General features: G+C 40.0%; 2 protein-coding genes and 1 long non-coding RNA gene across 4 annotated transcripts; 2 read left to right on the top strand and 1 right to left on the bottom strand.

The window, feature by feature from the left end:
• The first annotated feature begins 34 nt into the window (after positions 1-34).
• On the top strand, positions 35-5,501 carry LOC108235731 (MAP kinase-activated protein kinase 2). Of its 2 annotated transcripts, none has more exons than XM_017415923.3 (10): positions 35-643; positions 1,453-1,592; positions 2,899-2,963; positions 3,044-3,123; positions 3,223-3,349; positions 3,507-3,582; positions 3,719-3,843; positions 4,778-4,863; positions 4,941-5,018; positions 5,123-5,501. In XM_017415923.3, the coding sequence occupies exons 1-10, from the start codon at positions 320-322 to the stop codon at positions 5,342-5,344; spliced, it is 1,323 nt and encodes a 440-aa protein (XP_017271412.1). In that variant the 5' UTR covers positions 35-319; the 3' UTR covers positions 5,345-5,501. The 2 variants fall into 2 exon arrangements, with proteins under 2 accessions (XP_017271412.1, XP_017271411.1); XM_017415922.3 differs by having other exon boundaries at positions 37-643; positions 4,938-5,018.
• A 3,337-nt stretch (positions 5,502-8,838) lies between these two features.
• Positions 8,839-10,805, top strand: LOC108235732 (wiskott-Aldrich syndrome protein-like). The gene is made up of 7 exons (XM_017415924.3): positions 8,839-9,078; positions 9,360-9,435; positions 9,523-9,598; positions 9,683-9,746; positions 9,867-10,020; positions 10,117-10,340; positions 10,420-10,805. The coding sequence occupies exons 3-7, from the start codon at positions 9,528-9,530 to the stop codon at positions 10,552-10,554; spliced, it is 648 nt and encodes a 215-aa protein (XP_017271413.3). The 5' UTR covers positions 8,839-9,078; positions 9,360-9,435; positions 9,523-9,527; the 3' UTR covers positions 10,555-10,805.
• Positions 9,465-12,289, bottom strand: LOC119616975. Its single transcript, XR_005233090.1, has 2 exons — positions 12,051-12,289; positions 9,465-10,503 (listed from the first exon to the last, which is right to left on the bottom strand). It is a non-coding gene; the product is annotated as an uncharacterized LOC119616975 (long non-coding RNA).
• Positions 12,290-12,300: the final 11 nt, after the last annotated feature.

Consider the following 12,300-nt stretch of genomic DNA (forward strand, 5'->3'; position numbering starts at 1 on the left):
CGATCGGTGAATGAACTTGAGCCTCTCCGCGCTGACGTCAGCGGGGTTAGAGAGGTTGGTGTTCCCATCAGACAGAGAGGGGCAGTCGGGCAGATACCCAGGATGAGGACCAGAGAGGGGGGGGACCGGATTCCTGCTGCCGTTCTGTGCTTCTGTAATCTCTTCCGCTCGGTCTCGAGTTGGACTCTCCTGAACTTGGCTGTGGGAACATAACGGTGCCGCTCAAACCTCCGCCCTCTTCAGCGCAAAGAAGGCTTGTTTTTAACAAGCCTTGTTATTCTTAGAGGACCAAGGTCTGTTCGGATCAGAATGACGCCGGATGAATTCTATTCGAGACACTGATTGGACTTTTCCACTTCCAGTTTGTTTTCCTTTTTTATTTTATTTCTGGTGTAAAATGCTTCATGATCAGGAGGAAGGGTCTGGAAGTCCAGCCGGCGCGCCGGAGGACGGGACAGCGCGCCTCTGTGGCCCCTCCGGCAGCAGTTTGGGCCTCCAGCCACCTGCTCACTGTAAACTGGAGTTCAGGAGAAACGCAGTCACAGACGACTACAAAATAACAGCCCAGGTTCTTGGCCTGGGCATCAATGGTAAAGTGCTGGAGTGTTACTGCAAGAGGACGGGGGTGAAGTGTGCCCTGAAGGTGCGTAAACTCACCGGCTGCCGTTTCCTGTTGGTGTGTCCGGGAAACACAGGGCGTCAATTATTCATTTCTCTTCAGTCCTGTATTTAATGGCTCCTGACGTCTGTCTGATTGATTGAATCTGAAAGTTAATCTGCTCAGACACTGATGTGCTGTCTGGGATCCTCTGACTTCTCTCTGTTGTGATTGCTGCTGGATGGACAATGATATGCTCTGTAACAATATTACATAATGTGACTCAGACCTTTGCCAAATGCTGTTTTTTTTTTTTCATTTCTCAGCTACTCAAGAAGAAGTCTTTAATTTGGGCTGTAAGAAATGCAGCTCTGCTGGTTGTAAGGCCTGGAGAAAATAAATAAATAGATGAATAAATAAAAACAGGAAGAGGGGCTCCGTGAGTGCTTGCACATGTTTTCTTTGGAAAGCCTTTTTCCAGGCCGTAACCAAACAGGTATGATGAAATCTTCACAAGCCACCACTTTCCTTGGAAAGCAGCCTCGCTCGAAAGGAAGCGATGTTATCCGTGATTAGAGGGGTTTTAGAGAAAAGTCTCACATTTCTAACACTCCTGTTTGAGTCAGATTCCTCCTTCAGGATTCCGGTCTGATTGTAATTTGAACAGGATACCCTCGGTTGCAGCACTCAGCCTCCAAAGGCAGCTCATGTTACAGAACTGCTGCTTTCGATGAACGTAAACGAACAATAAAGATTATCATCATCACCTAAGGCTCTCCACTTGGACGAATATAAAACAGAAACAGTCCATTAAAAACCTCCCTTTGCTTCTGTTTATTTTTTTTCTTTTTTAGATCCTGTATGATACTCCTAAAGCCCGACGGGAGGTCGAGCTGCACTGGCGAGTGTCCGGAGGCCCCCACATTGTACAGATCCTCAGCCTGTATGAAAACATGTACCACGGGAAGAAGTGTCTGCTTATTGTGATGGAGTGGTGAGAATGATCATATTTGTGTTTGCACTTAGTTTGATGGTGAATCCTTTTAATTATCTAACAGAAAAATCACATTTGCACATTTGGTCAGAAACAGCTTTTTTTTAATTTTAAAGTTAAATCAAACAACTGCGGACTCCAAATAAAAGGATGTATGAAATGCTGCAAATAAAGCCTCCTAACGTGAAAGACTGGAGGTGTCGCAAAAACTGAACCACTAGGTTCAGGAGCAAAACTTGAATTTGAAGTAAACTGTGCAAGGTGAATGAACCTGAGGCTTTCTGCGGTGCCATCGGAGTGGGGGTGGGGTGTGTTAGAGAGGTTGATGTTCCCATCAGAGAGAGAGAGAAGGAGGAAGATACCCATGATGAAGACGGGAGCTCAATATCTGAAAAAATGACCGAGCCGTAGCTATTTTTGTGGTTGCTAAGGTCAGTTAGCTGTGGCGGCCGTCTCGAATCAGGTTGACCCTGAAAGTTAATCGGTTACAGATACATATAGTGATCACTTTCTGTGAGTTTCATCAAAATCCATCCACTGGGTTATGAGATATTTTGCTAACAGACAGCCAAACAAACCCACACGCACACACATACACAGAAAAGCATGCTCACCCACTGCTTAAAGGTGAATGAGGGAGATAATAACAACTAGAGGAATTAGTTAAGGCTGAGCGCCGAATGATTGAATTTTAAAAGTTAAAAAAAAAGCTGAACAGAAGCTACAAATAGTAAAATAGCAGCTAAAAGCTAAATTAGCAAAATTGTAGTTAAAGACATATATTTGCAAGTTTGTTGCTGAATGCAAAAAAAAACCCGAATTCATAGTTAAATGCAAAAAAATAACAAAACATTTGCTAAAAGCAAAACCATAGATAAAGGTAAAAATTCACAAATTAAGCCATAAGAAGACAAAAACTGAGCAGGTGAGGCTGATAAAGATTTAAAAGAGAACAATGTTTTTGAAGGAACTGAAAAGATTTCAGTGTACATCTATAGGGAAAATGTTTGAAAATAAAATTTAATATTTCAAAAAATATGAAAGCCAAAAGTCATAGCCCTCTATTTCTGATCAAGCAGAACTTTTTCACATATAAATGGCTAAAACAGCACAAACAGTTCATTACATTTGCTGTATTTGAGTTTCATGATCATACTCGTGTCACCTGCTTCAGTCTGAACTTATCTGAGCAGTAAATTATGAGGCTCAATGACTTGCTGTGTCCTGAAACTGTGATTGCTGTGAGAAACTGCTGCCGTTAGCCAAACGTATCCTTCGTGCCCTAATTTTGACCTCTCCGTCTCAGCATGGAGGGAGGGGAGCTGTTCAGTCGCATCCAGGCCAGAGGGGACCAGGCCTTCACAGAGAGAGGTGGGTCCGAGTCTTTGTCTAATCCTCCTGTTTGTTCACTTCGATCTCTTCCTGCCTATGACGTCATATTTGTCTGTCAGAGGTGTCAGAGATTATGCATGACATCGGCACAGCCATAGAGTACCTCCACAACGTGGACATCGCTCACAGAGACGTGAAGGTAACGCTGCACTCACAATAAATCTTTGCAAACAAAAAGAATGGAGAGGGTTTCTGCTTATGAGTTTAATTTTTTTTCTATTGCTCATTTATGTTTTAGCCTGAGAACCTGCTCTACACAACCAAGGACAGTAACGCCACTTTGAAACTGACAGACTTTGGCTTTGCGAAGGAGACAGTAGCACACAATTCCCTGCAGACCCCGTGCTACACACCATATTATGTTGGTGAGAGATTCCTGGAATGTTTGTCAGTGTATTTTTGCCAGCGTTGTAAATATGCAATTGCTGTCTTACACTTTTATGTTTTCTTATTTATCATTGTTTTTGTGTGTCTTTTACATTATTGTGTTATGTTTTTTTTCTGCATTTGTTTCTCCTGCAGCACCAGAAGTGCTTGGGCCTGAGAAATATGACAAGTCATGCGACATGTGGTCCCTGGGGGTTATCATGTACATTTTGTGAGTATCATGTATGTAGCTCGTTCAGCTTCATAAAATATGTATAGCTACTGATCGCTTGTTAAAGGGCACCGTGACGTCTGCTCTTCTTGTTTCTTGTTTCTTCTTTTCGATCTTTTATTTCTCTGTTTCCCAGACTCTGTGGTTTCCCTCCTTTCTATTCAAACACGGGTCAGGCCATCTCGCCGGGTATGAAGCAGAGGATCAGACTGGGCCAGTATGAGTTCCCCAACCCTGAGTGGGTCGACGTTTCCGTGGAAGGTCAGGGTTTTAACCATTAAGTTTACATCGAACACAGTAAAAAAAAAAAATGCGAGCAACATATGCATTTTAACCAAATTCAACATGAAAAAAAAAGCCTAAAAATTATCAAAATTGATCTGAAGAGTGTTGAAGTGATTCTTCAGAACTTTTCAGGTGGGGTTTTGTGGAAAGGTTATAAACAGTTCATATTTTACCTCTTTGAACGAGCTCAGTCTGGAGTTTCATTCTGACTCGACTGACAAGCTAACAGGTGAAACATTTACACCGCACTCACGTTTACATTACATGGTTACTCCAGCAGAAACATTTTTATACTCCTGTAGGAAGTGCCCCGAGTTGTACTAGAACTGCTACAGCTAGCTGCTGCTGCTACTTGCGCTTGCACATATTCACAGGATTCTACGTAGATAACATGTAATGCAGAGCTGTTGGCTATCTAAAGGTGTAATAAATAATGTTCACAAGAACTGCTATAAAATCAATACTGAAATCCATTTTGGTACCGGCCACACCCAGATTAGCCCTAACCCTTCCACAGAAACCCACTTCTAAAGATCTGAACCTTTGCTTTATTACTGAGCCACTTATTTTGGCCTTAGTTTATCAAAGTTTTGTGACAGTACAGTCATATGCTTTAAGCTATAAGTGGTCGTCAACCTGCACATTCATAGTTTTTATTCATAGAAATCCAGATGTTTACTTTCAGTAAATACAGCAGGAATAAACTGATACAATGAGCTTTTGCAAGTAATTCTGTTTTTGGACAGATCTAGTGTTTAATTATCAAAGTCGGCTAATTTATAGAATATATATCTATATATATCTTTCAGTGCTTTGGCAATAAACAGCTTAAAAACAAAGGAGATAAAGGCATGCATTTTACACCATTTAAGGCATGTTGGATTTTTTACTTTTGTTTTATTCTCTTCAGCCAAGCAGCTTATCATTCAGTTACTGAAGACAGACCCCAGTGAGAGAATGACCATTGGACAGTTTATGAACCATCCCTGGATTAGTGTAAGTTAGCACCTTCTCTGTCCTGTGTCTGTCAGCTTGTAGTAGTCATGCAGGTTTGTGCTTTTATCCAACAGCAGTCAATGGTGGTCCCTCCGACACCCCTGCACACCTCCCGTGTTCTGACAGAAGACATGGAGCTGTGGGACGATGTGAAGGTGAGACTCGGTCTGTCCGAATCAGTTTGTGCTCTCTCTGAATGTGGCCACGAGGTGGCAGAAAAACACCACACCAGATTCATGGCGACAAACCGTTCCGACAGGAGGAAATGACCAGCGCTCTGGCCACCATGCGAGTGGACTACGACCAGGTGAGGATCAAGGACCTGGACACGTCCAACAACCCTCTGCTGAACAAGAGACGCAAGAGGCCGGTGCCTAAAGACACAGACGGAGGAGAGAGTGGTGGAAGCGTGGAGGGAGACTGTCAAAGAGAAGCTGGGTTTTCTGAAGAAAACGGGAAAATCATTTCAGCACTAAAGTAGTGTTGAAGTGAGCACGATAGGGAATATCTTTGTCCATCCACATATTCTACTGTACGTATTTCTTCTTTGGGCCAACACACTTAATAATGAAAAGAATCACATTTATTTTTTAACAGTTACTTCTTTCACCAACTCAAATAAATTTTTTAATCTGTTATTTGCGTCAATTTTTACTCCAAATCTCCAACTGTTTGTCACAGAGTTATTTATTTACTTTATGTCAAACTCTGAGATGTCGTCGCAGCAGAAGAGAGGAGGGCGTAAAACAATATAAAATAACACAAAACATTACAGGGTGTTACAGATGAGAACAGGGATGGATGAGATTACACCCCCACTTTGTGACACTCAGCTAATGATTACCCATATGCTGACAACATTTATGAACCCACACTGTTAGTGTCTTCAATTAAAGAAATAATTGTTTTCTTGGTTGTTTTCAGTGATGATTTAGTCCTCAGCTGAGCGGTGCTCATTCTTCAAATCCTTCAGTGACTCACTTTAAAAAAACTGGGAGGATCAAGAATCATTCTCATGTGCCGTACATTTTATCTGTATCATCATTAGAAATACTCTACATAAATACTGCTGCAGGTCAGAGTGGGTTCACTGAGCAGCTTTAAGCTGTTCCAAATAGAGCTAATCAAGCAATAAGTTGACCTTAACCTAATGCTGAGGTCAGAGGTTTAACATCGACATGAATTTCATTCATTTTGGGTTTGGAATAGTTTCTTTGAATCATTGTTTTTCCAGGATAGAATGATTATGCGACATACGACTTCAATGCCAAGGCAAGAATTGGGTGTGCAAGTTTTATTTTAAATTGTTTGACAGCACTCACTGGATTGACTGACATTTATCAGTCACTCTCAGCTGAAATAATATTGGTGAAGATGATGACAAACAAATTTAACATTTAACATTCATGCACATGTTGAGTGTATAACTTGACTTGGTTTAACATCGTTCTGTTTGTACAGGACTGTTCATTATAACACATAGAACAAGAGGCCTTGCACAGTACAGACTGTTTTATAAAGAGAGCTCAAACTGGAAGTCATACAAAAGAAGAGCCTGATTACTGACGGCTCTGCCTCCAAAATCTATTTTTAGCCACCCTGGGAACAACAAATGGGCCTGCATTCTGAGAGTTTTGGGTAATAAGGGACTGCTTGGTCTCTGTGGCGTCAGTGAAGGGAAGGATTTTAGCTCCAACTCTGAGTTTAAGAAGGCGATAATAAAGAGAATCCAATAGTGGAGAAAGTTTCTAGTTCTGGTCAGTACTCTGGCTGCTGCTTATTGAATCAGGTAAATACTTCTTTTAAAAAAAACACCCTGATGAGGCCTTACAGATGTTAGGCCGAGAAGTAACAAAAGCACAAACAAATTCTTCTTAGGCAGCATTTCTGCTCTGTGACTTTTGATTTCTGTTTCTTTTCTATGGAAACAGCCGTAACTCATTTGCTTACCGAAAAGCTACTCCGCTCGTATAGTGTCCGTGAATTTGCATCAGTGCCCGTTGCACTGGAACCACTGACATTCAGACCTCTTGCACGGATCAGGGAGGATTCAATGGAGGCGTTTAGAAAAGACCGAAGGATAACTTTGAGAAAGTTGAAGGGGATAGAAGAAGAAGCGATGGAGTTCAGTTCTTTTGGGTGTGTCATGAGTGACCTCCTGACAATCCGGGAGAAAGCCATCCTGATCAATCTGCTGGAGCCTCAGTGTAAGGTCAGTCCACGCCTTTTCCGTTTGTAAAATGTAATTTGGACAATTAGGTTGGATTTATCGTAGAAATGCTTACACCAGAACAAAAACCTGCTTGTCACTGCCATTTTATCCCTAAAAACATGGTTGCGTGTTCTCACGTTTGAGGTGGTTTATTTAATGTTATCAGCTGCAGCGATCAGAAGAAACCTGCTGGATGAATGGGCTTTCTGTCAGAGCTGTTACAGTTTATAGCTCCCCTGGAAGCAGGTGTTTGTTTGGCCTTCACAACCATGGCACCAGGTTATAAAACTGCAATTATAATAATGTTTCATCAAACCATTTTTGAAGGGTATAAACATAACAAAAAGTATAAAATAAACAATATATATCAGAAATGATTTTTTTAAAGTACTGTAGCTGTTCTCTGAAGACTCATACATGCTTCTAATAAACAAAATGACAAAAAATGGAACTTACAAAGCAAACTGTATTCCCATTTTTATCAAATAATCATCATCATCTTATTGTCACTGCTGGTTTATTGAAGAAAGACAAACTTTGTACTTTTATTCTAAAAACAGTGACCTAGTTTCTAATTTTGACTTCCACACCATGTTTAAATCACCTAAAGTAAAATGTCCAATTGAAAAACAATGAGACGTTAAGAGAGAGTTATTGTGTTATCCTTACTAGTTTAATGTTGTAAAAGTTCTGTTTTGTTGTTACAATAACTGGAAATAAAATTCCTTTATCAAGCCTGAACCAGTTAGTAAAGTCCAAGGTTACATTTTAACATAATTTGATAGTTTTAATTGTACCAAATATATATATATATATATCACTAACACTTAACACATCAAAATGATTAAAATGAGTGCTTTAGTTGTGGACAAAAACATTAAAATTGATTAAACAAAAAGTAGTTTTTGTTTAATTTGCAATCAGAGTTCAGCCTCTGACCAAAGTTCAGACACAGAGCTTTATTCTACAGGATTGTAATACATTTAGTGTTTGCAAATCCAATTTTGAAAAGTAACCAAGTAAACTTTGCCTGATAAAAGCAGTGAAGTGGAAAGGTCAATATTTTATAGTATAATGTAATGACGTATATTGTTTGAAAAGAAGGAACACATAAAATTTGTATTGATAGCAATAATTGAGAGAAAGTAATTTGGTAAATCTCCCCTTGGTGAACTGCTGATGTGTTTAATTTTAAAGAGAAATACGACTGTGTCATCAGCATAAATCAAACCAAACTAATAATCAGGAGACCATTTTATTAAGCTAGCCTGTTAGTATGAAGTGTAAAAAATAAGGATAACTTTAACCACTGAGGCTAATTGTCTTTAATGACAAGATAACAAGTCATTTATTTCATTATCTCATGATGGCAAATCTTTAAACTATATTTATCATGTCAGGAGTTTATGGCTTTTCATGCTTGTGGTTTAAATATTTCAACATTTGTCAAAACAAACAGGAAAAACAACGGTGCACCAGCAATCCAGACACCCAAAAAGTGTGATATTTTAATGTAATTTAGCCATAGTAATTGAATATAATTACTGCTCTGTTTTAGTTAATCAAAACAACGGTAGTGCAGCTGCTCCAGGCCAAAGATACGGAGGGTGAGAGCCCGAGCTGGAATAGTTTACACTGTGGGGTGCTGTGTCTCATCGACAACAAGTCTGTGCACTCCTACTTCCTGCGTCTCTACTGCGTCACGGTAAGAGGAACTGAAATATTTGTTACTCCACCCACTCAAATTACCCGAACACAGTACAGAGCATGTTGTCCTCTTTCGTTTAAGCATACGAGGCCAGCTGCACGTATGGCACGGTGTTCCCTCGAACTCACAGCTTCCTGTGCAAACAATACGTTTACATGGGTCGTGCACGTATAAACGACTGCTGAGAACCACTTTGCTTTTTACATAGAGTGCCAAGTTACTGTGGGAAGAGGAATTGTACATTCCATGCAAGTACACTGTGAATTGTGCGTACTTCCACACTTTCCCTGCAGAAGTAAGTAAATTTGTTTAAAGTCATAGTTTCTGCTGAAAGGTTGTGAAAAATTAAAATCTTACCTGTTGTAAATAGCTCTTTGAATCACCTCAGTTTGGATAAATAGACTTTAATTCTGACAGGACTGATGAGCTAAGAGAAGGGCCAAGAGCAAAGTGGACTAGCCATTAGCTCATCAGGCTATTCAAACTGTTCATAACCTTTCCATAGAGCTTTATTTAAAAAAATCTGAACCATCACGTTAGTAGATGCTTTTAGAAGAACGTGCTTTGCTTTCTCAGGCCCATTATGTCGGCTTCAACTTTGCAAATGAAACAGAGGCAGAGGAATTTCATTCGGCAGTGGAGGCGGTTCATCGTAAGAACGGCAAAATAAATCACAAATCATAACACCACATGAGATGGTTTTATTGGTTTTAGTCTCCATTTTTTTTTTCATTTGCAGAAAAGATGTCCGTCATGATCAACACGACCAAAGAAGAAGTAGTGAGCAGCTCACTGAGCGATCTCGCTATTTCGCAGTAAGAGAAAAAAAGCTGCTGCCTTATAGATTTTAAAGAAAAACACGAGTGAGTAATTCAACGGTTTGCTTGTTTTATCCACAGAAACGCAAAAGATGAAAATTTCTATGAGGAGCCAGACCCCTTGACAGCTCTGACCACAAGTTTGGTAAATCAGCTCCAACAGAGAAATGCCAAAAAATAAACCTGGGTTAATCTTAAATCTTACTAGAAACTAGAAATCCCCAGAGATAACATGCTGCATCTGTTTGTTCTCTGTTGCTTGAAGGTTTCAGGTCTGGACCCTGTTATGATCAGCCTGTTAAAGCAGGCAAACCTCACTGAGGAGGACTTAAAAAGCAAAGATGTTGCTGAGCTCGTCGACTGCATCATCAGTCAGTTCGGAGGATTAAAAGCTGTGCAGACAGAGTTGAGGAGGAAAAGTAGGATTTTTTTTTTCCCCTACCATTTTAATGCGCTGATTTATTTTTTGCTAGGTTACACTTCATTTCAGAGACTTTTCTGACTTGTTTTGCTAGGCACAGGCTCGAAGACGTTCCCGAGAGCTGCAGGGGTGTCCATCTCAGCCGCTTTGCAGAAAGGGGCTTTACCACCGATTCCTCCAGTTAAAAAGAACACCAACTCTCAGCCGGCGTCACAAGACGCCGCTGCAGAAAGCACCAGTCAGTCTGACTCTTACGTGGCTTTCGCTCCGCCGTCCCCAACAACAGGAAGACTAACAAGGAGTGCAAGCCTGAAAGCTGTAAGAGGACCGGCGCTCTGAGAATATTCCTGCTTCATAGAGAACGCGGACTAAACTAACTTTTTGTTTGTGCTGTTAGGTGGGCTCTTCGGCAGCGGCAGCAGAAGGATGTGATCCCATCGTAGTCGCGCTGAGAGGAGCCTTCAAACAAAGGAAGATGCTCCTGCAAAACACAAGTGAATGTCCGGATGAAACCGGGGCAAAAACTAACTAACAAACACCTTTTATAAAAACCTGGAAGGTGGTGGAAAATATTCACAAGATACTCAGATTAGAAAGACTTGCCATGTTATTATGGATTCTCCTATATGTTTCTGGTTCTTCTCACACAAGGTCATAAATGACCTACATACTGATAAAAACTACTAAATTTCATTTGACCTTTTCATAGATAACATCTGTATCCTATCACCTGCATGTTTCCAGTTAGCATAACAATAAAGTAAAACAATGTAAAGAAACATTGAACTGATTTTAGGTTTCTGTTTGTGTGCACAACACTGAACTAAAAAACTGTGTCATTTACTCAGATAATTGCAATATTTTTTATAAATGAGCAATTTAAGCAATATAATTAAACTTAAAAGCAGGATCATCAATATCTGAAGTAACAAAACACTATTAAATATAAAGCTCAAACATCTACCTGCCTATTTTTTTACAGAAAAACATGAAACTGTGACAAAACTAAATGCTTTTTGATGAACTCACTCAAAATATTTTGCCCTGTTTTTGTTCTAAAATGTTTGCCCAGTATATTTTTTCTGTTTAGCCAAGAAAGGAAGTTTTGACAGCTGTCAGTAAAACAAACAAAAAAAAAAATTTGATGCTTTCATCACAATGTATATTTCCTGTTCTTTTAATCTTAACCTTGTAGTTTGTTTTTAAGACTAATCTTAACTCAATCCCAAACACTGGTGATGCGTTTTGATTTTTGTGGCATTTTCTCAAGCTGCTGGGAAAACAAAGCAGTGGAACACAAGGTCATGTTGGGAAGATGCTTTGGGAACGTCAAGGTCAAAGGTCAAGGAGTGGACAGATTGTTAAACAGACCAACGATCAACATGGCCTTCAGACCCCAAAAGTAAAAGAATTGTCAAAGTTGTGCCAAAAACAAAACACAAACCAACCAAAATTAAATTAGGCTATGAACAGCAACCAAAAAGGCAGTTTAGGTCTCTACCTATTCTGTAGTGGGTATGAAAAGAAGCTGCCTGTCATGGGTTTCTTACTCGCCTTGGCATTATCAGCAGCTCCAATGTTGATGATTTAATCTACTGGAGCATTAGGGGTAAGCCCTAAACTCCAGTAATAACCTCTGACCCCTGGCTCAATGGTGAGCTTTGGCCCAGAAAGATTGCATATTGTCTGCTGCCTTTCAAAGACTTAAACTAAAATCATTTTATGCTAAGAAGGGACAAAGTTATAGTTGTTTTGGTCAGATCTTGTATATGACTTTATGCACATAATATTGTGAGATGTGATGGTGCTCAGGGAATGTGTTGAGGATGACTCCCACACACCAAAGTTAACCCAATATCTGAAAAATTGACTGACTAGGTGTACATCCAGTGCTTACTTCCTATGAGTTTAATTAAAAATAATCCAGTGGTTCATGAGATAATTTGCTCAGAGACAGCTGACTCCAAATAGTTTATGGCAACGGTTAAAATAAACAGATCTCAAATGTACTAACCCACCAAATCTTACCTCAAATTCTGTAAGATTTCGTGTAAACAAAATTTACACGAACAAATATCCCCCAGGGCCACAGTTACAGACTGAAAACAATCCCAGATACGTAGATTTTCTGAATGTTTTTGTTTTTGGGGGGCGGAACATGAGTATATTTATGCCTCCATTACTCAGGTATGGGTGCTGCTCTGGGACAAATTACTGGTTGCGCCTTCACAAATGTAAAACCAGTTTTTTTAAATGTGTTTGTTGGTTTGGTTGGATG

This window comes from Kryptolebias marmoratus, linkage group LG4 (genome assembly GCF_001649575.2).
Source record: "Kryptolebias marmoratus isolate JLee-2015 linkage group LG4, ASM164957v2, whole genome shotgun sequence".
Taxonomy (NCBI): Eukaryota; Metazoa; Chordata; class Actinopteri; order Cyprinodontiformes; family Rivulidae; genus Kryptolebias; species Kryptolebias marmoratus.

What these genes read in the sequence shown, in the direction of transcription:
- LOC108235732 (XM_017415924.3), top strand. Translation starts at nt 9,528, where the DNA reads ATGTCCGTCATGATCAACACGACCAAAGAAGAAGTAGTGAGCAGCTCA. An exon ending in CAGCTCTGACCACAAGTTTG is followed by an intron (nt 9,747 to 9,866) that starts GTAAATCAGCTC and finishes TGTTGCTTGAAG; the next exon opens with GTTTCAGGTCTGGACCCTGT. An exon ending in GGAGTGCAAGCCTGAAAGCT is followed by an intron (nt 10,341 to 10,419) that starts GTAAGAGGACCG and finishes TTGTGCTGTTAG; the next exon opens with GTGGGCTCTTCGGCAGCGGC.
- LOC108235731 (XM_017415922.3), top strand. Translation starts at nt 320, where the DNA reads ATGAATTCTATTCGAGACACTGATTGGACTTTTCCACTTCCAGTTTGT. An exon ending in CCAGGCCTTCACAGAGAGAG is followed by an intron (nt 2,964 to 3,043) that starts GTGGGTCCGAGT and finishes TTTGTCTGTCAG; the next exon opens with AGGTGTCAGAGATTATGCAT. An exon ending in GGGGTTATCATGTACATTTT is followed by an intron (nt 3,583 to 3,718) that starts GTGAGTATCATG and finishes TCTGTTTCCCAG; the next exon opens with ACTCTGTGGTTTCCCTCCTT.